Source organism: Pleurodeles waltl, chromosome 8 (genome assembly GCF_031143425.1).
Source record: "Pleurodeles waltl isolate 20211129_DDA chromosome 8, aPleWal1.hap1.20221129, whole genome shotgun sequence".
Taxonomy (NCBI): domain Eukaryota; kingdom Metazoa; phylum Chordata; class Amphibia; order Caudata; family Salamandridae; genus Pleurodeles; species Pleurodeles waltl.
The window spans coordinates 1,022,834,084-1,022,854,925 of record NC_090447.1 but is presented as its reverse complement, the minus strand read 5'-3'; the positions used below and the strand labels follow the sequence as shown (position 1 = coordinate 1,022,854,925).

General features: G+C 43.5%; 1 protein-coding gene across 1 annotated transcript in view; it reads right to left on the bottom strand.

Annotated features, from left to right (window-relative positions):
• The window catches only part of LOC138249574 (uncharacterized), a 105,606-nt gene extending 89,287 nt beyond the window's left edge, over nucleotides 1–16,319 (bottom strand). The window contains exons 1-2 of the mRNA XM_069203520.1: nucleotides 15,574–16,319; nucleotides 14,903–15,473 (exon numbers count right to left, since the gene is read on the bottom strand). Of these exons, the coding sequence (XP_069059621.1) occupies nucleotides 14,903–15,473; nucleotides 15,574–16,206 (1,204 nt within the window). The 5' untranslated portion in view covers nucleotides 16,207–16,319. The remainder of the gene's footprint in view (nucleotides 1–14,902; nucleotides 15,474–15,573) is intronic.
• Between the last annotated feature and the right edge of the window lie 4,523 nt (nucleotides 16,320–20,842).

Genomic DNA, 20,842 nt, shown 5'->3' with positions numbered 1-20,842 from the left:
CAGCTCAGTTGTCGGATCTAGGTACCTTGAGTTCTAGGAGAACTTACATCTCTCTATGACAACGCAACCAGAAGGGGCTAGTAGATGTAATGGTATATAGCTTTTGTTAATTGGCCATAGTGACTGAAAGTTACAGGTGACAATGTTGTCTCAAATGGACCGGACCAGAATACCTCAACAGACGACTCTCCTTGTACACCCCGACCCGGCATCTTCGTTCCACCGACCTCCCCCTTGCAACCATCCCACGCGTCCACAGAACTACAACTGGTGGCAGATAATTCTTGCACCTTGCCGCCAAAACGTGGGACACTCTTCCCACCCACCTGCGCCAGACCAAAGACTTCCTTACCTTCAGGAAACTTCTCAAGACCTGGCTGTTCGGGCAGTAGCAGCACCTCCCTCCTGCTTTCTCCCCCCTCCCTTCATCAGCGCCTTGAGACCCTCACGGGTGAGTAGTGTGCTTTACAAATCCCTGACTGATTGATTGATTGGTTGAAATGGCAATGTTTTCATACACATTTTCAATATGTGTTTCAACAGTTATTTTCCTTGTGAACATTTTGAGAGACCTACACATATGACCCTTTGCTGAATTTGCAATGTTGTCAACTTTTCAGAAATCTATAGCTTTTCTGGATCACCCATGGGTTTAACACTGGTTGCCACCACAAACTGGAGGTAGGGTGAGAGCACAAAAAAAATGGAAACAAATTCAAACCTGTGATACAAAATTAGTTTTTTTGATTCAGCTCTGCAGGTTCCTGAAATATGGGAAGATGGTGACTTTAGTACAGCAAGCCATTTGTGGATTCATTTTAGGGGAAAACTGATACTTTTATCTGGAGCACTTTTTCCCTGTTTAAAAAAAAATGCTATATTTTGTCTATTTTCTCTGCCCCCTCCAGGGGAATCTACAAAACCTGGGGTACCATTAGGTTCCACAGGATGTTGGAAAAAAATGTACACAAATTTGGCATTGATGCCTTATGTGGAAAAATAGTTCTGGAGCCCTAAGTGTGAACTACCCGAAAAATAGCCAAAAAAGGGCGCCAGCAGCTAAGAAATTAATGGGGAATTTAGATTTACCTATACTGTGAAAAAATATTTAGGACAATTATTCACTTTGAGTCGAAATATATTTTTGAAAAAGGTGCATTCTGGGATTTTTATTTCTGGCTTGCTTCACGTCGGAAAAGACTGACTTACTAATTACTAATATTTTCTAAAATAAATGAAAATTAAGTTATTTAGGATTTTCTGTGAATATAAAGATGACTGAGTTGTTGGTGCTGAATTGCAGATACTAGGTCTATGTATGGAATGACAAGGATGGTTTCACACTATTTGTCCTGCTTACCGAAATGTACTTGATGTGGCTGGTTTGTGGTTTTCTTTGAGTAGAATTTGTTGCCATGAACATCTGAATCAACAGACATCTTGCTTGTGGGCATAAGCATCTGCACATTTCAGACTTTTTGACTGTTTTGACTATGAGCAATTCATAGTCGCATTATTTTTGCAAGGGATAAGCAGGCACTGCCATCAGGTTTGATTACAAGTGTCAACTTAACATGTTTGATATTAAATTGTGTTTTGAATTTAGCTTTTATATAAGGAATTCTGTTGCTAAATGTTTAATCATTTATCAAGCAGACACAGTAGTCCTTTATCTCTTCGAATCCCCCTGCTAGAATGACAAGAAATTGAAATCGCCATTGACACAGACATAAGCTATTAAATGATCCAGCTAAAATCAGGATGAGCAATGAAGCAAATGTGTGGATATGCTGATAGTGACTTCCCGTCGCCTGATCCTTTATGAATGAGCCTTTTCTGTTCCAGACTGATGAATCTGTCATTCAGTCCAGCCTATCTCGCTGTTGCTGTCACGCACGCTGTTTGACATTAACAACAGGATTAGCACCAGCTTTCACTGTCAAAACAACTAGCAGAACTTAGAATGATACGACAGAGGCTGCTTGGATACAATCATATTCAGGACACACCGTTAACTCGCGGCCTCGGGCATGAATTCGCAAACAAGTCCTTGGACATCGTTAGAATGTCATAAAGTAAGTTAGAGCTAGTCATTTGGAAAGTCTAGTGTATAGTTCCTTGTCATCAGTAGACATTATTTATTTGTATTGCACGCAGGGCCCCAGAGGCGCAAGCCACTTAGGCACAATCTACACCATCGCCAAGCACAAGCAAGGTTATTCGGTTTATTACTGACATATAAGTATACATGCCACCAGTCTAACTGTTGTCACTTTCGTCTTTCACGAAAATAAGTTCTTGTCACTTACAGTTTCGGGTGCAACATTATTTGGCACGTCAAATATAGTTTCTTTAAGAGAGCTTTTAAAAGTGTGACACGTCTGCAAACTCTTATTTGCGTTGGCAAAGCACACAGCAACGAAGGGAATTTTTAATTTTTGAGAGTTGGAAGAACAAGGCAATATATGGGGCATCGCAGGACTTACAGTGAAATTAATTTTAAAAACATGCATCCAAATACGAGTCCAGCAAAAATCTTTGGAAATAGAGAGTATAAATATGGACCTTAAACCTTATTTGAACAACAATTTAGAACCGGAACAGGACTGGTGACTGTGGTTGCCCGCTTTCTAAAAGTTCTAAATAAATGGCAAATTTGATGCAAAAACCTTTTCTCTTTTCGTATGGAGTTAGACTTACTTTATGGTCACTATGATGAGGTTAGATTGTACAAGTATCTTGAAACCGTGTAGAATTGATACTCTTCCTGGTAAGACTCTAAGTGTGATTATCTAAATCTAGAAACCAATACCAAGAACCAGTCAAGGCTGCTATAAGGAAGGGGTGATGGGGGCAGGTGGGCAGCACGCAGAGCTCGGAGCATGGGGGGGGCAGAACTTTCCTGCCCCTCTGTGATGTGCAGCTCCACTCCAGCCGCCTCATCTTCTCTCGCCAACCAATCACAATGCTTTTTTCATGCTGTTACACAGTATGAAAGAAGAGTCACATTTGGCCTGAGCGGGCAGAAATGCCATTCAGGGAGAGAGTGGGGCACTGCGCTTGGTCTCCACCTGGCTGTAAAATACTTCCCGGTGGACAGTTTCTAAGTGCAAATGTCAGTTTAGCCGGCCTCGGGCGGCCAGCCAAACTGCCATGCGCACTTAGAAGGGCACATACCACTTTTCCACTTCATATGGAGGAGGCTGACCCTGATCTGCCTTAAGAAGGCAGAGCAGTAAAGGAATAATAAAATAAGTTTATTATCCCTTTATTTTTCTGCTTTTCGTCAGTGGGGTGACACTCCTCCGCCATAGTGGAGGGGCCACCCCTGGCAAGAACTTTGTGTTGTAGAACAAAATCACTTTGTGAGGGGTGGAAAACCAGACTACTAGCATTCTGGACAACCTAAAGCACATCAAAGGCTGTTAACTGGATGCTGGTTTGAAAAGATGTTGCAGTAGTTGGACCTGAGGCTAGAAAAAGACCACAGCTACCATACATTTATTCTGACAGGGTAACAGTGGAATACTCCAAAAATCCCTCAACAACACCGCTATTTGGCCCCGGCGGGTAAGAATTCAATCTGACAGCACCGCAGGGTTTTTAACTAGGAAGAACAGGTTGTTTGTTTTTCCATAGAAGGAAGTTCAAGTAGCCTGTGACCTAGTCAACCTAGTCACACAAAATTAAATCTCCACTAGAGACATTTATTTGCATGTGTCTAGCCCTCACCTGATCTTGCACAGCCTTTAGGGAAAGCAAATGGCACATAGGAGCGCTTTCACATAAGAAGATTACCAATGCATGAAGAGACATAAATGTACATCTGTACTATGTTTATATTTTGTGGCATTTCAAAGAGTTTTTGAGAATTATACTCCAAAACTTACAAAATGTGCCTTTCGAGGTCTACACCTCGACCATCATTGCCCTTCTAACTCCAGTAGTAGGAAGGGATACCTTTAATCACCATATTAAAAGTGACAGTTGTCCCGCCCCGGAAATGACGTCATATCCGGTGGCTGGGACTTCCGGTGTCCCAGAAAGCCCACCCCGGAAGTGACGTGCATGGGGGTGTGTCACGTGGTTTGTGAACACGTGTTGTTGGCTGGTAGAGCCACCCTTTTTTCTTTTTTTTTTTTTTGAAATGCTGCATATAAGGAGCTGGTTAGAACCGGCTGTCAAACCGCAAACCAGGGCTGAATCAGTTTGCCAAGGCGCTATGAAGAGATACAATCCGATCGCCAGAAAAGCCGTCTCCTCAGGGGCCCTGAACACTATTGGTAGATATTACCGGACCCTCGCCCCTCGTACGATGGATGAGAATGCACAACAGGGTGTCCCAGACACCCGGGATACCGATGTTACAGGTTTTCAAGAGGAACTTTGCCATCGGCTTGAAAAGCTTGACCTCAAGGATGTGTCGCCCTTGATATCCCCTATTAAGGGGGCCGGCAGTGACAGCGATGTCTCGAAAGATGGATTAAGCGGGGCATCTAACGTCGTAGACATTGAAGTTGAAGAATGTGTACCACCCCCGAATTCGCCCATCTATGAAGACATGGGCTTCCAGGAGCACCCCGAGGCAGACGCCGTTATTTTACAACCATCAGGTGTAAGTTCAGGCGCTGTTTCTGCCCCAATGGACCTCTGCGACTCCCAAGATTTCAGAGGAGCCTCTGAGTGTGAAGCGAATGCTGAGGTTAGTAAAGACATTTTTTATTTTATTTTTTTATGCCTGTATACTCTAATGTCATACTTTTAACTAATAATGTGTCTTGTGCTTTCTGTTTGAACCCTAGAACATAACAGAAGAAAGAGAGCCTCTAGAAGGGTCAGCTCCAAAGGTTAACACCGTAAATTTTTTCTGCTTATGCTGTTCCAGACAGTCTGAAAGTATTACAAGCCAGAACAAAGAGCCTCGTAAGAAATGTGTTTGCACCTACACTAGCCACGATCTTGAAAAGGAAGCTCCGGGCGTACCCTGTGACACCATATGGCCGGTTAAAGGCTTTGCAGCTGCCGTTGTGAACGCATGTGTTAAAAGGGATTATTATGACCTTTGCTACGGGCATAAAATTAATGACCCTCAACAGGAGGCTCACGAATGTCTATACGATGCATACACTGCAAGAACAATTCGTCACGTTTGTAACCGGATAGACACTTATCGGGTATATAAGCTGTTAAGGGTTGTGTATGGGCTGTCTGCTGTGAAGAAAAGTGTCCACTGTGACATGATGAAGGTCTTGGCTGCGGCTGTCCTTGAGATCCGATACGCTGCAGAGCCATGCTCAAAACTCGACCGCATGCACGGGATGTGTCCCCCCTTTGACAAACGTATGGTAGAAAGGGTTATAGAAAGACAAATGTGTGACATTTATTATAAAAACAGAAGAATGTTGTCTTTAGCCCCGCGAAAACTGTTTTAAATAAATAAATAAAGAAATAAATAAAAAAAAAAAAAAAAAAGTAGACCATAAATATGTTACTTAACGCTCCATACTTACTCACTTTTAGGAGGGGATTCCGGGTATCGAGATGCAAGATGTCTATGAGTTACAACCGGGCTACATCTGTATCGGGAGATTGATTTTTGTGCTGGTTAAAGAAAGAATAGCTGAAATACAGCCTGTGACTCTGCGATGTCTGAACATTTCGGAACCTTCGGCCTTGTTGCAATGTAACTGCCATGAGTGTATCGCCAAGTGGTGTATCAATGGCCGGCTAAACGCATCTGTTAAATGCTGGGCCTTGGACAAAGACCACAAGCGCAAGTTAAGACTTTCACCTGAGACGGGGGTGCATGAGGCTTTGGAGAACATGACTGTAGATTATCTCACAAATAAAGGTTCTGCATTGTCCTATCTAGAACTGTATGAACTGTTGAATTATATCAGTATCCTGAGCGTTCAGAGTTATAGACGTGGGGAACGGGAAGTCATGTCTAGAGCTATTGAGAGTATAGCTATAAAAATATCAATGTTTGTGTCGCTTAGGGTTTGTAAAGGAACATGCTCTGAGTAACATGTGTAGTGGATGTTGTACTATGTATACGTTTGTAAAAAAAAAGCCACATTGGATCCGTGTTTTGACATTTATAAGCTATGTAGCACAAAATGTCAAATACACGCTGGTTGTATACCCCAGCCGCACATGTATGTTTTTTATGTTTAATAAAATGACCTTACACAAAACAGGTGTCTTTCATTTCGGGGTGTTGATGTGAGACAGCATGACGGATGCTGATTTAAGGAAGCTTTATTACGATAAACAGGGGGTTGGAAGTTTCGGAGGCTCCGAAGCTCTATTTTGAAGGGCTCGAGCTGAAAATGAATCTGTAAAACGTGCCAGTGTGAAGACATGGTTAGCTGGGGAAGAGGCTTATTCGCTACACAAACCTGTCAGGAGACGCTTTAAGAGGCGGTCCACAGTTGTTAACGCACAGCTCGATTATCAGTGGCAGGCCGACATAATCAGTCTTCAAGATCTGGCACAACATAACGATGGTGCCATGTATATATTAACCGTCATAGACGTCTTGTCCAAGTACGCATATGCAGAGGCGTTAAACGATAAAAGTGGTACCAGCGTTACAGCTGCTTTTAAAGACATCTTCGCTAGCGGGCGCGTGCCCCAGAAACTACAAACAGACGCCGGAAAGGAATTTTTAAACAAACATTTCCAAAAATTATTAGACCAGAACGCTGTTCAACATTTTGTAACGCACACCGAGGTAAAGGCAGCTGTTGTAGAGCGTTTTAACCGTACTTTAAAGTCGAAGATGTGGCGATACTTCACCGCCAACAACACCTACAGATACGTGGATGTTCTAAAGGCTTTTATAGATGTTTATAACGCCACCTACCATCGGACAATCAAAATGGCCCCTGTTAAGGTTACAAGGGATAATTCGTTAACGGTGTGGAGAACGGTGTACGGTGGGCGTCTCACACAGAAGGTCAAGAAACCGGATTTAAAAGAAGGGGCTCATGTCAGGGTTTCAAAGTTGAAGGGTGTCTTCACCAAAGGCTACCAGCAAACATTCAGCGATGAGATATTCATAGTGGAAAGTGTGCAGTTTAAAGAAGGGGTATATATTTACAGGTTAAAGGACTACGCTGGGGAAGAGGTATCGGGTGTCTTTTACACAGAAGAGTTACAAGAGGTGCCCTACGACCCGAACAGGGTGTACAGGGTTGAAAAGGTTCTGAAAAGAAAAGGGAGCGGAGCCCGGCGACAGGCGTTGGTCAAATGGCGCGGGTGGCCCGAGAAATTTAACAGTTGGGTTCTGGCCAGCTCGTTGCACGGTGTGTGAGGTATAGCTGTAAACGCTATGATGGAGAACTCCCCTTTTTATATCACGCTGCCATCCAACGCTTCGAAGGACATGTTCCCAGACAATCAGATTTCGAGTTATACAGTGAAACTTGCAAAGCCAGTGGATTTGAAAGGCCCGTGGGAGGTGGCACTAACGGAAATACAGTACCCTAGAACTTGGAATACCTTTACAAAGGCCGATGTTAAATTTCATATAAAGCGACCTCAGGATGCACTGACCTATAACTTGTCTTTCCCACACGGCAATTACCCTACCGTCGCAACGGTGGTCGATGCCATCAACAAGTCTATAGCCAGCACTGAAGCGTATGCGAATATATATCTGGTATTGGATCACGTTAGAAGAAAGGTGGTTCTTAAAGCCCCAGAGTTCAGTACAGTGTTTAAATGTAGTGGTAAATTACAAAGGGTTTTAGGGACCGTACAGCATCACCAAAGGCAGATGGATCCAGACCCTACATGCCCCGATATTAACGGCGGTTTTTATACAGTCTACGTTTATAGCGACATTGTAGAGCCGCAGAGGGTCGGGGATAGTTATTCCCCTTTGTTGAGGTGGGTCCCGGTGCAGGGTGAAAATAACACAATGGTTAATATACAACATCACAAACTCGACTATGTTGCAATTTCTAAAAACCATTTTGACACTATAACCATCATGGTGTACAACGATCAGTCGGAGCCGGTCGCCTTTAAATACGGGAAAGTTATTGTTAAGCTTCATTTAAGGCCACGGCGCGAAGGTGACTATTAGACAGCTGCAATGGTCACCATGAAAACCTACGGGGATCCCTCGATGTACAGGGACTATTATAGAGTTCAGGCAGGGTATGGCGGTCCCCAACCCTACTTTCAAGGGGCTCCGGTTATGTATGGGGCGGGATTGGGGGGTTTCTTCCGGAGCATGTTTAGGCGTGCCATGCCCTTTTTGAGAAGAGGGTTCGAAATTGCAAAACCTCATGTTAAAGCGGCAGCTACAAACATAGCCCAGGACGTTGTGGGCAGTGTAACGTCTGCGGTAGCAGAGCGCATGAATAGACAGCCCCAAGAAGGAGCGGGGTTGCTGTATAAAGCGCATGGTTTTGTTAAAAGGAAGCGAAGGGCATCGCGGCGTAGGGGGCCGCCAAGGCCCTATAAGAAGCGCCGGACTACTTCAAAAGGCCCTCACAAAAGAAGAGTCATAAGACGGAAGAGATCAACCAAGAAGAAGAGAACTCGTTCTAGTGCGAATATTTTTTAAAGCAACGACCATGGCCTTCGTACACTGTGCATCGGGTGAATGCGCCAAATCTGAGTTAGATCTGTTTTCTCTCAAACCCACACAGACAAGCATTGAAAACAGTTTTTTCATGGAAGTGTCACCAATGGCTGCTCTGACACCCCTTGCACCGATAGAGTTTTATGTGTCGGGATCCACGGATATGTACCTTGATCTCAACAATACTCTCCTGCACCTCGTCTGTAAAATAACCAAAGCGAACGGTGACAACATCGAGGCTGATGCTAGAGTGGCCCCGATAGCATACCCCATCGCAACAATGTTTAATCAAGTGGACATTAACCTAGGCGATCGCCTCGTCACACAGAGTGATAACATGTATGCCTACAGGGCCTACATAGAGAGTATTCTAAATTATAGTCGTGATGCGCTGGACACACATCTTTCAGCGGGGCTCTTCTACCGAGATACCGAAGCGCATTTGGAGAACACAGCTTTGGACGGAGACAACGAGGGTTTTAAAAAAAGAGCCAGCTTCGTCGCCGGCAGTAGGCAGTTTGACCTCCTGGGGCGCGTACATTCAGACCTTTTCTTCCAAGACAAACTGTTAGTCAACGGTATTGATCTTAAGATCAAACTCAATCGTAACAAGGACTCTTTCTGTCTCATCAGCGGTGATGCAGAGCAGTATAAACTGGTTATATTGTCAGCGAGCCTGTTTGTAAAGAGAGTGAAAGTGTCCCCAAGTGTCAGACTGGCCCATGCTGAAGCTTTACAATTATCGAACGCCAAGTACGCCATTGAAAGAGTCGCTCTGAAGATATTCAGCATCCCCGCCGGAACCCGGTTAACGCAGCAGCAGAATCTATTTCTGGGGCAATTACCGAAACTCATCATCATAGGGTTTGTGGACAACACTGCTTTTAGTGGCCTCTACAACTCAAACCCTTTCAACTTCAAACACTATGATATCAACTATGCCGCTCTGGTTCACGAGGGTGCTGTGATCCCCGCAAAACCTTTCACGCCGAATTTTGGAACATCAAATTTTGTCCGGGAATATCTAGGACTGGTCTCGATAACGGGGAAACAGCTGAGGGACTCTGGAGTAGTTGTTTCAAGGGAAGGGTATGCTGCAGGCTACACGCTGTTTGCGTTCGACCTGACACCTGACATGGAAGATGGAGACCAAGATGGGCGGGGTTAACCTTAATGAACGCAGGTCTCAGTTTAATACCCTCCCGAGCTTTGTAATCAGCGATATACTTTTTCTTTGAGGGCTCATCGACACACCATTCTGGATACCCCGAGGCCTCCTGCTTGTCTCTAAGAAACAAGTTTATGTACTCAGAAAAGAGCTGTGTTGTTGTATTTGGAAAGTGCCAGACTTCCAGGATTTTACCAAGACGATACCCTTTCTCTAGGGCCGTCTGCACCTCAATGGTACACCAAGTCCCTTCCAGCAGCCTCTGCTCATCACTATGCCGACATTCGCTAAGCTGTTTACTTTCAGCGCAGGTACGGCATAGGGGGAACATTAGCTTACCGTCGACTCTATAAGGGAGCACCGGAAAGTAAAGTTTCCGCGGAGGGTGAATCTGACACTTAATGATTCCAAAGTACTCTTTGAGAGGTTTAAAGTTCCTGTATACAATTGTAGGGTGGCCCACAGGGTACAACTTCACCTTGTTCACAAATGGATACAGACTAGTGAAGTCGTAGTAATGTATTTTCTCACCAGGGTCAGCTACACGGTACAATTGAACGGCCGTACAAACGCCATTCAATTTTTTTTTATTTTACACTTTTTCAATGGTAGTCAAACATAAGCTGACGGGCGTGGTTGATCTGAATAACACTGTCGAATACAGAGAACACAACCATGTTCACATTGGCCGCCAGTGCCTGTGTAAAACGTATTTCTGCTTTTAGATTTCCGTTTTTGATCAGGTTGTAATGGTCTCCATCTTCCATGTCAGGTGTCAGGTCGAACGCAAACAGCGTGTAGCCTGCAGCATACCCTTCCCTTGAAACAACTACTCCAGAGTCCCTCAGCTGTTTCCCCGTTATCGAGACCAGTCCTAGATATTCCCGGACAAAATTTGATGTTCCAAAATTCGGCGTGAAAGGTTTTGCGGGGATCACAGCACCCTCGTGAACCAGAGCGGCATAGTTGATATCATAGTGTTTGAAGTTGAAAGGGTTTGAGTTGTAGAGGCCACTAAAAGCAGTGTTGTCCACAAACCCTATGATGATGAGTTTCGGTAATTGCCCCAGAAATAGATTCTGCTGCTGCGTTAACCGGGTTCCGGCGGGGATGCTGAATATCTTCAGAGCGACTCTTTCAATGGCGTACTTGGCGTTTGATAATTGTAAAGCTTCAGCATGGGCCAGTCTGACACTTGGGGACACTTTCACTCTCTTTACAAACAGGCTCGCTGACAATATAACCAGTTTATACTGCTCTGCATCACCGCTGATGAGACAGAAAGAGTCCTTGTTACGATTGAGTTTGATCTTAAGATCAATACCGTTGACTAACAGTTTGTCTTGGAAGAAAAGGTCTGAATGTACGCGCCCCAGGAGGTCAAACTGCCTACTGCCGGCGACGAAGCTGGCTCTTTTTTTAAAACCCTCGTTGTCTCCGTCCAAAGCTGTGTTCTCCAAATGCGCTTCGGTATCTCGGTAGAAGAGCCCCGCTGAAAGATGTGTGTCCAGCGCATCACGACTATAATTTAGAATACTCTCTATGTAGGCCCTGTAGGCATACATGTTATCACTCTGTGTGACGAGGCGATCGCCTAGGTTAATGTCCACTTGATTAAACATTGTTGCGATGGGGTATGCTATCGGGGCCACTCTAGCATCAGCCTCGATGTTGTCACCGTTCGCTTTGGTTATTTTACAGACGAGGTGCAGGAGAGTATTGTTGAGATCAAGGTACATATCCGTGGATCCCGACACATAAAACTCTATCGGTGCAAGGGGTGTCAGAGCAGCCATTGGTGACACTTCCATGAAAAAACTGTTTTCAATGCTTGTCTGTGTGGGTTTGAGAGAAAACAGATCTAACTCAGATTTGGCCCATTCACCCGATGCACAGTGTACGAAGGCCATGGTCGTTGCTTTAAAAAATATTCGCATTAGAACGAGTTCTCTTCTTCTTGGTTGATCTCTTCCGTCTTATGACTCTTCTTTTGTGAGGGCCTTTTGAAGTAGTCCGGCGCTTCTTATAGGGCCTTGGTGGCCCCCTACGCCGCGATGCCCTTCGCTTCCTTTTAACAAAACCATGCGCTTTATACAGCAACCCCGCTCCTTCTTGGGGCTGTCTATTCATGCGCTCTGCTACCGCAGACGTTGCACTGCCCACAACGTCCTGGGCTATGTTTGTAGCTGCCGCTTTAACATGAGGTTTTGCAATTTCGAACCCTCTTCTCAAAAAGGGCATGGCACGCCTAAACATGCTCCGGAAGAAACCCCCCAATCCCGCCCCATACATAACCGGAGCCCCTTGAAAGTAGGGTTGGGGACCGCCATACCCTGCCTGAACTCTATAATAGTCCCTGTACATCGAGGGATCCCCGTAGGTTTTCATGGTGACCATTGCAGCTGTCTAATAGTCACCTTCGCGCCGTGGCCTTAAATGAAGCTTAACAATAACTTTCCCGTATTTAAAGGCGACCGGCTCCGACTGATCGTTGTACACCATGATGGTTATAGTGTCAAAATGGTTTTTAGAAATTGCAACATAGTCGAGTTTGTGATGTTGTATATTAACCATTGTGTTATTTTCACCCTGCACCGGGACCCACCTCAACAAAGGGGAATAACTATCCCCGACCCTCTGCGGCTCTACAATGTCGCTATAAACGTAGAGTGTATAAAAACCGCCGTTAATATCGGGGCATGTAGGGTCTGGATCCATCTGCCTTTGGTGATGCTGTACGGTCCCTAAAACCCTTTGTAATTTACCACTACATTTAAACACTGTACTGAACTCTGGGGCTTTAAGAACCACCTTTCTTCTAACGTGATCCAATACCAGATATATATTCGCATACGCTTCAGTGCTGGCTATAGACTTGTTGATGGCATCGACCACCGTTGCGACGGTAGGGTAATAGCCGTGTGGGAAAGACAAGTTATAGGTCAGTGCATCCTGAGGTCGCTTTATATGAAATTTAACATCGGCCTTTGTAAAGGTATTCCAAGTTCTAGGGTACTGTATTTCCGTTAGTGCCACCTCCCACGGGCCTTTCAAATCCACTGGCTTTGCAAGTTTCACTGTATAACTCGAAATCTGATTGTCTGGGAACATGTCCTTCGAAGCGTTGGATGGCAGCGTGATATAAAAAGGGGAGTTCTCCATCATAGCGTTTACAGCTATACCTCACACACCGTGCAACGAGCTGGCCAGAACCCAACTGTTAAATTTCTCGGGCCACCCGCGCCATTTGACCAACGCCTGTCGCCGGGCTCCGCTCCCTTTTCTTTTCAGAACCTTTTCAACCCTGTACACCCTGTTCGGGTCGTAGGGCACCTCTTGTAACTCTTCTGTGTAAAAGACACCCGATACCTCTTCCCCAGCGTAGTCCTTTAACCTGTAAATATATACCCCTTCTTTAAACTGCACACTTTCCACTATGAATATCTCATCGCTGAATGTTTGCTGGTAGCCTTTGGTGAAGACACCCTTCAACTTTGAAACCCTGACATGAGCCCCTTCTTTTAAATCCGGTTTCTTGACCTTCTGTGTGAGACGCCCACCGTACACCGTTCTCCACACCGTTAACGAATTATCCCTTGTAACCTTAACAGGGGCCATTTTGATTGTCCGATGGTAGGTGGCGTTATAAACATCTATAAAAGCCTTTAGAACATCCACGTATCTGTAGGTGTTGTTGGCGGTGAAGTATCGCCACATCTTCGACTTTAAAGTACGGTTAAAACGCTCTACAACAGCTGCCTTTACCTCGGTGTGCGTTACAAAATGTTGAACAGCGTTCTGGTCTAATAATTTTTGGAAATGTTTGTTTAAAAATTCCTTTCCGGCGTCTGTTTGTAGTTTCTGGGGCACGCGCCCGCTAGCGAAGATGTCTTTAAAAGCAGCTGTAACGCTGGTACCACTTTTATCGTTTAACGCCTCTGCATATGCGTACTTGGACAAGACGTCTATGACGGTTAATATATACATGGCACCATCGTTATGTTGTGCCAGATCTTGAAGACTGATTATGTCGGCCTGCCACTGATAATCGAGCTGTGCGTTAACAACTGTGGACCGCCTCTTAAAGCGTCTCCTGACAGGTTTGTGTAGCGAATAAGCCTCTTCCCCAGCTAACCATGTCTTCACACTGGCACGTTTTACAGATTCATTTTCAGCTCGAGCCCTTCAAAATAGAGCTTCGGAGCCTCCGAAACTTCCAACCCCCTGTTTATCGTAATAAAGCTTCCTTAAATCAGCATCCGTCATGCTGTCTCACATCAACACCCCGAAATGAAAGACACCTGTTTTGTGTAAGGTCATTTTATTAAACATAAAAAACATACATGTGCGGCTGGGGTATACAACCAGCGTGTATTTGACATTTTGTGCTACATAGCTTATAAATGTCAAAACACGGATCCAATGTGGCTTTTTTTTTACAAACGTATACATAGTACAACATCCACTACACATGTTACTCAGAGCATGTTCCTTTACAAACCCTAAGCGACACAAACATTGATATTTTTATAGCTATACTCTCAATAGCTCTAGACATGACTTCCCGTTCCCCACGTCTATAACTCTGAACGCTCAGGATACTGATATAATTCAACAGTTCATACAGTTCTAGATAGGACAATGCAGAACCTTTATTTGTGAGATAATCTACAGTCATGTTCTCCAAAGCCTCATGCACCCCCGTCTCAGGTGAAAGTCTTAACTTGCGCTTGTGGTCTTTGTCCAAGGCCCAGCATTTAACAGATGCGTTTAGCCGGCCATTGATACACCACTTGGCGATACACTCATGGCAGTTACATTGCAACAAGGCCGAAGGTTCCGAAATGTTCAGACATCGCAGAGTCACAGGCTGTATTTCAGCTATTCTTTCTTTAACCAGCACAAAAATCAATCTCCCGATACAGATGTAGCCCGGTTGTAACTCATAGACATCTTGCATCTCGATACCCGGAATCCCCTCCTAAAAGTGAGTAAGTATGGAGCATTAAGTAACATATTTATGGTCTACTTTTTTTTTTTTTTTTTTTAATTTTATTTATTTCTTTATTTATTTATTTAAAACAGTTTTCGCGGGGCTAAAGACAACATTCTACTGTTTTTATAATAAATGTCACACATTCGTCTTTCTATAACCCTTTCTACCATACGTTTGTCAAAGGGGGGACACATCCCGTGCATGCGGTCGAGTTTTGAGCATGGCTCTGCAGCGTATCGGATCTCAAGGACAGCCGCAGCCAAGACCTTCATCATGTCACAGTGGACACTTTTCTTCACAGCAGACAGCCCATACACAACCCTTAACAGCTTATATACCCGATAAGTGTCTATCCGGTTACAAACGTGACGAATTGTTCTTGCAGTGTATGCATCGTATAGACATTCGTGAGCCTCCTGTTGAGGGTCATTAATTTTATGCCCGTAGCAAAGGTCATAATAATCCCTTTTAACACATGCGTTCACAACGGCAGCTGCAAAGCCTTTAACCGGCCATATGGTGTCACAGGGTACGCCCGGAGCTTCCTTTTCAAGATCGTGGCTAGTGTAGGTGCAAACACATTTCTTACGAGGCTCTTTGTTCTGGCTTGTAATACTTTCAGACTGTCTGGAACAGCATAAGCAGAAAAAATTTACGGTGTTAACCTTTGGAGCTGACCCTTCTAGAGGCTCTCTTTCTTCTGTTATGTTCTAGGGTTCAAACAGAAAGCACAAGACACATTATTAGTTAAAAGTATGACATTAGAGTATACAGGCATAAAAAAATAAAATAAAAAATGTCTTTACTAACCTCAGCATTCGCTTCACACTCAGAGGCTCCTCTGAAATCTTGGGAGTCGCAGAGGTCCATTGGGGCAGAAACAGCGCCTGAACTTACACCTGATGGTTGTAAAATAACGGCCTCTGCCTCGGGGTCCTCCTGGAAGCCCATGTCTTCATAGATGGGCGAATTCGGGGGTGGTACACATTCTTCAACTTCAATGTCTACGACGTTAGATGCCCCGCTTAATCCATCTTTCGAGACATCGCTGTCACTGCCGGCCCCCTTAATAGGGGATATCAAGGGCGACACATCCTTGAGGTCAAGCTTTTCAAGCCGATGGCAAAGTTCCTCTTGAAAACCTGTAACATCGGTATCCCGGGTGTCTGGGACACCCTGTTGTGCATTCTCATCCATCGTACGAGGGGCGAGGGTCCGGTAATATCTACCAATAGTGTTCAGGGCCCCTGAGGAGACGGCTTTTCTGGCGATCGGATTGTATCTCTTCATAGCGCCTTGGCAAACTGATTCAGCCCTGGTTTGCGGTTTGACAGCCGGTTCTAACCAGCTCCTGATATGCAGCATTTCAAAAAAAAAAAAAAAAAAAAGGGTGGCTCTACCAGCCAACAACACGTGTTCACAAACCACGTGACACACCCCCATGCACGTCACTTCCGGGGTGGGCTTTCTGGGACACCGGAAGTCCCAGCCACCGGATATGACGTCATTTCCGGGGCGGGACAACTGTCACTTTTAATATGGTGATTAAAGGTATCCCTTCCTACTACTAACTCCTATTTTGTGAATGGGGTTTTAGTATGTTCTGAATGTATCTGTCGAACTAGTGTTTTCTCCAAAGAGAGGCAGGAAAACTAAAATGACAGAAAATGCGCAGCTACCATACATGATAAATAGCTTTTTTAAACATTCATTTAGAGGTATGGGATAAATCTGAAATGAGGTAAGAAGACAAAAGAAAGAAGAAAGTTAATTAAATCACTCTAGTCCAGATTCATCAAACAGTTTGTGTGAATAAATCAAGTCCCTGAGTGCAAATTACCTGATTTACAGTTGCTAGGCATTTCCAAAAGATAACAACTCGAAATCCATTTACTACTGAGGTATTCGCTACCTTAAAATGTGTACAATTATAATGGATGCTGAGCGGGTCCTGCAAGGAGAGGTTTGCCTTGTAAATGTGTGACTGTCCATAGTAGGATGACCACCTTCTTTCTGGTTACTTCAGACATTTTTCCGCTCCTAAATGTTTATGTGACCACGAAATTAATTCTAGCTGTTTATTATGTTTGCTTTGCTTTTTTTTAACGAATTAGTCTAACACACCTGAAAGCAATGATTGGCAGCTGAAAAGGTTAAGATTGGAGACAGGATCCGTAACGGCCTGAATTGAGATCCTGACCATATCCCACGAACTCTTTAGTTCACAAAATCCTTTCTGACCCTTTCTCACCCTTGAAATCGAAATGATCAGAGCTTTACTGTACAAAGGTCTGAAATAACTCCCTTTCCAGAGCCTAAATAGGAGTGCAATAATACCTAGCATGTTGGTAATTAGAAACGTGTAAAATATCCATATGTGCATCTCAAATGCCTTTCAAATACCTAGGTTTGCACCAATCTAACAAATACAAATACATAGCAACATTGATGTTGCAGGTGTGCTGGGTGGTAGTGAGAACTGCCAGAGCTTAGAATAATATATTTGAGGCTACTCCTGTGTTTGAACTACCCTGTGATGTGACTAGGAACTGCTGAGGCTTAAGAGCATTTTAGGTACAGGTTGAAAGCACATCTGCTGCCAGACCTATTTTGGTCACCAAATTCCGAGTTTTAAGAAGCAATAGTGTGAGTGGGGCTTGGGCTTCGCCCACAAACTGCTCTTCCCTCATACAAGTTTTTAATTGGCAAAACGTGCCACCACCAAGGAAGTGCGTGTTGTGCCTTTTGGGAATGCATATGAGCACTCTACCAGGCGTGCGTCTGGTATGTTGACATGCCAATGATAAATGCTATGTGGAAAACCCGGTATTAGAGGTCTGAACAGTTTATTACGAAAACATACAGCAAGGTCAGTAGGCCTGACTCATTTGTTATATAAAACATATGTCAAAGTCACTAGGACTTTCAGGGTGGATTCCTATTACACAGTATTCCCATGCCCCTTCAAACCTTATAGATTCATGTAGTAGGAAAGGGTTTTGATGTTTCTATCCTCTATAACAAACATATGGTCCAGATGATTGTGCATGAGTGCATCAGCCACCTCAGCGTTTGTTTTCTTTTAGAGTTCCTCCCAGCTCCACGGACCATGATTCCAGTCAGCTCACCCACTTGCTACTCATTTCATCTGCAGTACACCTCTTTAAAAACGTTAACTGGTTTTAAATGATGTGGCAATATTTGAATAGCTTCGTCCATAGTGTGTCATCGTTTCACCATTCGAAGATGTCAACCACGTTTCAAAGCAAGAATTCAGTCATCTTAGATCACTACAACCATCTACAATGCACAAAACCATTCCAAGATGCACCCCCAACACAAAGGTTGCTGAGCACCCGTCATGCTATGGTATTGTGCAAGGTTTATCATTATTTTACTGTACCAACATGTCCAATACATTGCTTCTTAATATCAAGGCCAAGTTAGAACTTCAGACCAACCGTACACTATGCACAATATCATCCGAAGATAATCCCCCACTGTTATATTTAATTTTCATTTAGTTTTTGTAGCAAGTATATGTTTGTCACACTTAAGTGCCAATCTCGTTTTCCTTTTTTGTATTTTTATTCTTTTAAATTTATTTGTATACTCTTGTTGAATTTGAGAATGTAGTTTATTGTGGGTGAATGAGAGAGTGAATTCAAAAATGAGTCATTGGGTGGGAGAATGGGTGCCCAAGTGCAAGTATGAATGAAAACGTGTGTGTATGATGGATTAAGGTATGTGTTTATATTCACCATTGGTGAAAAGTGACTCTCAATTATAAATCAGAATAATTGGCATTGCCACAGCTTGTTAAAATGTTCGAGCTGATTATACTGTTTGTTTGATATGTGTTGCTGTTAGCTATGGTGCAAGCTGTGTTGCTGACCTGCTCTATTCCATGAGATGTGATGCTGTGGGTTTTTTGTTGAACCATATTTCCAAGTGACATGCTATATGATGTGATTTAACCTGACTATTAAGCCAGTCTGTAGTTTGATGTAAGCTCCTTTATGAGCTATGCTATGAAATATAACCAGAACTTTCATGTAAAATATGGCATTAGCTGTGATGCAAATATTAGTTGTTATTGTGCTGCTATTTTCTAATATTTGTGTTATTTGCTGTCTGTGGTGTGAGCCGTGATGTGAACTGAATTGCTGTTAGCTAAGCTGTAACCTATGCTATGGGTTTTCGGTGCATTGTGATGTAGATTTTGCTGCTGGTGGATATTTAGTAAGCCTTGTTGCTGTGTAATGAGCTGTGAACTGTACCCTAAGCTGCATTGTGCATTGTATTATAGGCTGTCGGCTGTCTGTTGAGTGTAAAGTGACGTGTGGTAAGATTTGCTGTAATCCGTTTACCATTAGAGTATGTTGGTGCCACACTGTAAACTATTTCATTTGATTTTTTGCTGTAAACTGTTGTGCACAGAATTGTTGCGCTAGGCTGATGTGGGCAGTGCTGTAACCTGCTCTGTGAGTGGAGCTGAAAGTAATAGCCATATTGTAATAACATTAAGCAGTAAATAGTGCAATAGGTCTCCCAATTGATATTAAAGCCAAGGACTGAGCTTTGGACCCCAATTTCAGGGTACTAATTACAGAAACCACTTCTTTAACAAATTAGCTAATCAAATCTGCCTCATTAGCACAACCAATTCATCGCCGCTCTCTCTCTTTCCAACCTCACACACATCAAAGGGTATGACACTCTACTCATCCTCAAAGACTCACATGAGAAGAGATAGAAAGTTAATGTACAAGGAATAGAGAGCATCCTGTGCATGACCATACATTGCTGGGAGAGAATAAACAGATCAAATGCAGGGATAGAGAAAGTTTACTCCTGCCTCACAGAAGGCACTGTATGGGATTTTGAGCTTAAAAACAGACGGTAAATAACATCACTTTGATGCTCCAAAGAGGTCACTGTAGTGGGACAAGCAGTATGTTCCCAAGAGGTGTATCAGATTTCTACACCCAGTTAGATATCATTGAGAAGGAAAATTCAAGACATGATTGAGTGATAGGTCCAGACAGAACCATTAGCAAGGGGGCATCAAATGCCCAATGAATTGGGATATCTCTTCACATCAGAGATCCTTTAGGAGGGGACTAATAGCTCAAATACACAAGGAAGTAAACACATTCTAAGCCACAAGAGACAATACTGGGAGAGAGTAAGGGCATCTCATGTACTAAAGATAGATGAAACTCACAAGGCATGAAGAGAAATACCAGAAAGTAAACTTTGCAGGTATAACAATAAAAAAGACAGTAACCACCATCCCAAGAAAGATCCTCTTAAGAGGAAGAGATAAAACCCAAGCACTGAAATACTGGTCTCTCCGCCATAAGTCAAATCCTGGCGGGTGGATAGAAAGCTTCTAGCCAGAGGTAGAGACAGTTGTATCTGCTCATCCAAAGAAGAATCAACTGTGAGAAATTAAATATATTCTGTACGAATGAGAGAGAAAGCTCTACACATGCAAAGAGACATCAATGAAAGTGAAAGGACAACTCACATTAAAGAAGGAGACAGCTCCTCCGGCCCAAGATATGGATATGCATTAAATGGAAAAGTGAGAGGTAAAATACATGGGATGAAGATACATTTTTACAATGCCAGAGTGTCAGACACGGAGTCAAAGTACAACTTCCCATGAATGGAAAGGCCTTGGTCTTTGAACCCTAAATGCATCAGCCATATTACGAACGTGTGTGTTGGGCAGAGAATAGCTGAGTACCTGTTTTTAAGATACTGCTAAATTTAATTCTTGAATTAGTGCATTGGCTGTACACAATTTAACTTGGAAACAGTGTGATTTGCCTGCGGTGTTTCACCCTCTTTCTCAGATGTTTTGTGTACAGCTCATACACTTACTCAGATAATTTCTGAGTTTAGCATAAACACTTTAGATATCCTCTGCATCAGTATATACATTCTTGATATGACCGTTGGTCATGAAAGGGCAGAAAAATATTTTGCGCACAGATAAATACGTTTTTGGAAGTTCTTTGAGAAACCAGTCAGAGGTTGATACAGACACACCATCAGGAGTGCAAAGTTA